Raw genomic sequence first — 6,583 nt, 5'->3', positions numbered from 1 at the left:
GCAACCCTTTGGAGTAGACGTGTCTAGTGACGAATAGACACTTACAAGTTTATAAATACCCCCTAAATTCAATTGCAAAGTGCACCATTCAGAATCTTGTTTACAGATTTCTGAATTTTCTCTCTCTCCCCCCTTTCATTCTCTGCATACATATAGTTCTAGTGTGTGAATAAGTCCGGTGTAAAAGAAAGAGTACTTCACCGAGTTGGTTTTCACCAGTTTATCCGGTTTGCAAAAGAAAGGTTGTTGTATCCTAGGAGACTGACGCTACAGGTTCGTTTATAATTCGGTTTTATTATACTAGAAAATTATATATATGTATATATATTATTTATAATAATAATTATTATATATATATATATATTATATTTTTAATAATATTTAAATAGTAATATTATAGTATATGGTACATAAATACCATTTTGGTAAACAAAGGTGTTTCTAGAATGTTAAAAAAATAAAAAAGATTATTAACACACTTTTTTAAATATAATTAGAAAGTGCTACCAAAATATACATTATGCGTGTTTTCGTTGCTTGACCAACAAGAAATTAAACTCTTTCATTCACGACTCACTACAAATAGGTATCACAAATCTTCCTATCAGTACAGATAAAAATCCTCTCTAGGGAATATGTCACAGCCGGTGACTAACCTACGGTTCTAGTAGCGCCACATCGCATAAGTGGGGATGGGTTAAAATTTGTTACTGCATACTGCAAGTATAATCGTTTATACAAACTACCAAATTTTAGCAGATGACACATTTTTTTTTTCTTCCCTCTCAAAACCCTAAATTTTTAGCATTATCTTATCAAAATCTCTGGTTTGGTAGCGATTAATTGATTCAGGGTATATATGTTTGAATCATTTGTTGTTAGTGTTATATCTCTGATTTTGCTAATCATTGATGGAAAGAAGATCTCCATGGTTCTCAAATTAGATAACTAGATAACTATGGTTTTGCAATTGATTGGTGGGAAGACGATCGCCACGATTCTGAAATTGGATAACTTCATTCGAGAATGACAAAACTTTATAGATATATATATATATATATATATATACATCCTAACTTTCTCCTTAACAACATCCCAACCATCTCTTTCTCTTGTTTGGGATACATGTTAAGAAAATGTTGGAACGTTAATCTAGCATCACAACATTTTCTTAATGTACATCTCAACTTTCTCCTTACTAGCATCCCAACATTTTTCTAATGTACATCCCAAACAAGATAAAGAGATGAATAATGTGATGTTAGTAAGGAAAAAGTTGGGATGTAGATAAGGGAAAAGTTGGAATATAGGGTAGGAAAATGTTGTGATATACAATTTGTACTAAGATATGTCTATGTATTTGTACAATAAGTGAGATGTTGGTAAGGTGAAAGTTGGGATATAGGTCAGGGAAAGTTGGGATATACAAGAAGTTGTAGGTTAGGGAAATGTTTGTGTAGAGAGAGATTACAGAGAGAGAAAAAAAAAAGAGTAAGAAGTTAGTATGATTTTGATTTGGTCCCGTATGTATGTGTGTATGTATATACAAAAGTTTTTTTTTTAAAATTTTTTTTTAGGTTATGTATTTTTACTTTTCTAATTTACTTACCGGCTGAGACATACGTTCTATTGCGCCTGAGAGGATTTCGGTCCCTATCAGTACTGCTTAATTTCCTTTCCTTAATCATCCATTAATTCTCTGTTTGAGAGGATCGAGAAAGAACACATGGATCAAGAAACTTGAAGATGTCTCAATAAATAATGTTTAAGAAGACAAAATTGTCACATGTGAAATAATTATAGTAATTAAAAAATAATGAAGATGTCTCAATAAATAATGTTTAACAAGACAGAATTGTCACGTGTGAAATAATTACATTAATTAAAAAAAAAAGGTGTCAAAAAGATTGTTTTTTTTAAAGAATAGTCACAGTTTCTCAAAAGAGACTAAAACCATAGAAGTAATTACATAACAATAAATATAATAATTTCTTCTTAAAAGATTACATTAAGAAATCATAAGAGCAATTACAAATCAATAAATATAATAATTTCTTGTTAAAAGATTACATTCAAGTTCCCTCGTATTACCTTATTATTTGGTCCACTTCTTAAATTGGAGTGTTTTAATTGAAATGTACCGGGTGTCCAGAGTCCAGACTCTCTAATAATTTTCTTTAATTAAGAGTTACTTTAACTACCAAAAAAATAAGTTTCTTGTCATTATAAATAGAACAAGTTCTTACGCTTCTCTCCACAAAAAATCTGTAAAGTACTTGCAGTAGTACCGGTCCTCAATAAATGGCAGGCATAATCAAGTTAGTTTGTGTAGTTTTCTTTCTCAGCCTCATGAGCAAAGGTAATATATATATATATATATATATATATATATAGATCTATTTTTACTTTTCTAGGTATATAAAGGTAAATTAGTTCAGCGTACAGTGTAGCCAACTTTACAAATTTTCTTATGTTTTTGATGAATTTTTTTATATTACAGGAACTCTCCAATGCTACCCGGGAACGCTGACACTCAAACAAGTTGCGACTGGAGTTCACATAAGTAACAAGCCAGAGTGGAGAGTGATAATTGCCAACGAATGCCTCTGTACTCAGTCAGATGCCAAAATACTTTGTGCTGGATTTCAAACCGTAGAGCAAGTCGACCCTAATATTTTTGCCAAATCTGGGGACACTTGTGTCATCAACAATGGATATCCTATACATGGACATACTTCGGTCAACTTCACATATGCTTGGGATAATGCTTTTGCATTTGGCAAAATAACATCCCAAGAGAATTGTTCTTGAAGAAATTTTTTGGGGTACGGTTTGATTCCTTTTCATTTGGCAAAAAATATGGTGGCTATAAAAGCTTAATCATGTAGCTCCTTTTTTTGGTAATAAAAGAGATTCCTATTATCTTGTGTTATGGATTATATATATATATACACTCATATATTTTGGTATGTATGAGTATGATGGCTGGCATTAATGTAAAGAAACCAAGACACCCATTGACAATGTATGGTGAAACGAAGTGGAGAACAAAGGATGTAATGAAGCTTGAGAGATTTGATTCATGTTATAACTGGCATCCAAATCCAAATTCAAATTCAAATTGGAAACCAGATGTTATGTCCATGAATCAAAACCATCCTGTATAATCCATATCATATTGGCAGAATTTGAAGCTTCACCGTCTTTAGTCTTTCAAGGATGTTTGCAATTATTTTGATTTTGCAAAATATCCGTTATGTTATTTCATTCCTATAAATTGGATTTATTTCATTTCCATATATCCAATTTAGTAACTTCCGTGAAAGAAAGATTATTGTAATATAGGAAGGTCAGGGTAACCTTTTCAATTCATGGATGATGGTCCAAACATATTTTAACCTATTCTGAGTAGGGTTAAAACGGTAATTTACTCTTTTATTTTATTTTACTTCTTTTATTAATATACATATATTTTTTTACAGATATGTTCCAACATAAACAAAGTTCTATGCGCGCTCAAACACCTACCTCTATCTCTATATACCTAGCTAGATGGATAAAACTATGTATTGGATTTTGATTTTTTTTTATGACACTTTGGATTTTGATTTAGACTTTGGCCAAATTGGTCGGGTTCATATACATATATACAATGTTGCTCAAATGTTGGGAAAAAGAAAAGATGGACAGGCATTCATAGAGTAGAATCTATAGAAGGATATTAGTATAAGTTCAATCCATGCTTTTAAGCCTTACCATTATAATCCAAAAATTGTTGGTAATCTAATATTATTATAAACCATATTATTCTTCTTTTGATGATTTTTTTTTTTTTACCTCACAAGTTACACCAACAATAAATGAAGGTCTTAACTTATTTATTTATTTATTTTGTTTTGTATAAATAATTGAGTATTTTTTCGGTCAAAAATTACATTTTCTCTAAAACATGGCATTTATTTCTTTAATTCTCACCCTCCTGTCCGCTGGATTATGATCACACATAGTGAGTTGCACAATCATTAATGTCAGAGCTTGCATAATTTTCCAAGGGTAATTTGCTCTCACCATAAAGATTCTATTTATTGCCAATATAAAAAAAAATTGTGTTTAAGAAGGTAAAACTAATAAATGAAAATAGTAATGTCTTGTTAGAATATTACATTGGTGGTCAAGTACAATCATCATGTTCAAATTTTCTCAAAATATCTTATTATTTGGTCCACTTTTCCTAGTTGGCCATCTAATAATTTTTCTTTAATTAAGAATTATTTCACTACCGAAAATGATAAGTTCTTGTCATTATAAATAGAACAAGTTCTTGCTATTCTCTTCACAAAAAATCTGTATAGTATTTGCAGTGGTCCTCAATGGCAGGCATAATCAAGTTACTTTGTGTAGTTTTCTTTCTCAGCCTCGTGAGCAAAGGTATATATAGATATTACCCATTTCAACCAAAAACAAAAAATATATATATACTTTTCTAGGTATATAAAAAAATTATGTTTTTGATTAATTTCTTTCTACTACAGGAACTCTAGCGCAATCTGAAACCCTATCAAGAGTCTACCAGAGTAAAGATAAAAAATAAGAACGAATGCCCGTGTAAACAGATCTAATCCTATAGGGCGTGAATCCCCTGCTGTAGGTATTCCTGCGGTCCCATGCGGTGCAATCAAAACGCAGTCGTCGAAATTAATAAGCGGTCCAAAACTTGCCATGTCTACATTCGTTCTTTTGTCTACTTTTTCCTTTTTACCTTAACCACGGTTAAACTAGCTCTATACCCCAAGTTATTACGTATATACGTATTTAATATACAATTATTTTTTGTTTTTTAGATGCGACGTGGAGAAGACTGTCTCAATCTAAAATCCTCTCTATTTCAAAATGATTAGATCTGAATTTCTCTCGCCTTGACACCCAGCCATTAGCCAAATAACCCAATAATTTTAGATTTTATAGCACAGATAAATAAGTATAGCAGATCCAAATATTTGATTTAGGGTTCTCAGGTTCAACATTATTTTTCTCTCAGATGCGATTTAGATTGTATGGCACAAGAATACGAGAACCAAATATTTGATTTAGGGTTTTCATCTTCAACAACATATAGCTGAATTCATGGTCTGTTCCAGCAATAATCATCTACTCATTCGCATAGTCACTCAACAACCAAAGCCCAATTTACCAGCCATGGACGATGCTCAGCTCAAGTCTGACGACCTCATGGACCAAATGAAACTCCTGAGCAAAGGTAAGGGTTTCTCATTTATTCTCTATTTCATTCTTAATTTTATCTCAATTCTGAATCAATTTCGATAATCAAGCAAGCCTCAAACCCTCTCATCAGTCCAGTGCATTTTACAGCTATATATATATATATATATATGTATGTATATATTGTTACTATGCGTTCTCGCATTTAGCTAGAATGCGTCAATTGATGCGATTCTTTGATTATTTGTGTAATTATTTTATTGATTTTTTTGGAGAATTTTAGGTATATATGAAAGTGAAAAACCTGATGCCACCTTTTCTTTCAAGGATGAAGATTTGTTAAGGTCTCCATTGGCAAGTTGAACCCCCAGATTGCTTTCATGAGGTCTCGTTCTCTTTTCATATTAGTCTTTTTCAAATCTTTTATTTTTCATACTTTACAAATAAAGTACCAAAAAATAATGTTTTGATGTTTTTGTGATACACTGATGGATGCAGGGGTGCAATGAAGATTAAGGGCAGTCTCAGCGTGCCTTGGAAATTTACTCATGACAGTTTTCCCAAGCCTTCAAAAATGTGAGAGTACACAAAACCAATGATTTATGTGGGAGGGTGATTTACTAGACAGTTATTTCAATTTTCTATAAAGCTACGATTTTGTAGATTGATACTATTTCACACCCATATTAGGAAATTGATAATAATCTGAAACCATCCTTCAACATATGGGGTATTTGATTGAAAGTTTTTACTCCTAAAGGAATTTTAAATTTAATTTTCCTTTCCGAATCATCTCAAGCTCACTTGTCTCTTTGATTGAAATCATAAGCATTCGAGGATCTGTAATTTTTTTATGTACCTTCATAGTTAGCTTATCTCACTATTAAGTTTAAACAATTTTTGTGGATTGGTTGTTAATCTCAAGCATTACGCACCAATGCATAATTCTTAGTTTCTGTCAACATTTATTAAGAATTGTGTTGGAGTTAGAAATCATTGTAAAATTTCAAAGTATGTTGTATAATGTTGTAGGTTGGGTAAAGAGGGAGAAAAGTAAGTACTCCAGGAGAATTCTAAGATACGTTATTAGAATTCTAATCCTATATATGCACATAATTCGGTCAGCTTCACATATGCTTGGGACCATGAGTTTGCATTTGGCAAAATATTGTCCAGCTCAAATAGTGATATGACTCTTTCTTTTTTAATTCTGACGTGGCTTACACTTTGACTTAGCAACAATGCATCAAATAGTGATCTTTATATAAATACATAAGAAATTTATGTGAAGGCCAAAAGTTCTCAGATATATATTGAATACATTGACCAATTTATTCCAAGAATTAGTGTTCTTGCGGCATTG

General features: G+C 31.5%; 1 protein-coding gene and 1 long non-coding RNA gene across 2 annotated transcripts; both read left to right on the top strand.

Annotated features, from left to right (window-relative positions):
* Nucleotides 1-2,301: 2,301 nt before the first annotated feature.
* Nucleotides 2,302-2,811, top strand: LOC132281350 (uncharacterized). The gene is made up of 2 exons (XM_059783063.1): nucleotides 2,302-2,359; nucleotides 2,501-2,811. Exons 1-2 carry the CDS (start codon nucleotides 2,302-2,304, stop codon nucleotides 2,809-2,811), a joined length of 369 nt encoding a protein of 122 aa, XP_059639046.1.
* A 2,022-nt stretch (nucleotides 2,812-4,833) lies between these two features.
* LOC132285552 (uncharacterized) lies at nucleotides 4,834-6,176 on the top strand. Its single transcript, XR_009472571.1, has 3 exons — nucleotides 4,834-5,257; nucleotides 5,504-5,605; nucleotides 5,719-6,176. It is a non-coding gene; the product is annotated as an uncharacterized LOC132285552 (long non-coding RNA).
* The last annotated feature ends 407 nt before the right edge of the window (nucleotides 6,177-6,583 follow it).

The sequence above is a fragment of the Cornus florida genome, unplaced genomic scaffold (genome assembly GCF_030987335.1).
Source record: "Cornus florida cultivar Cherokee Brave unplaced genomic scaffold, ASM3098733v1 CherokeeBrave_3.0.0_Hap2_Chr11, whole genome shotgun sequence".
Lineage (NCBI taxonomy): Eukaryota > Viridiplantae > Streptophyta > Magnoliopsida > Cornales > Cornaceae > Cornus > Cornus florida.
The sequence above is the reverse complement of the archived record's forward strand: the minus strand, read 5'-3'. Positions and strand labels throughout refer to the sequence as shown.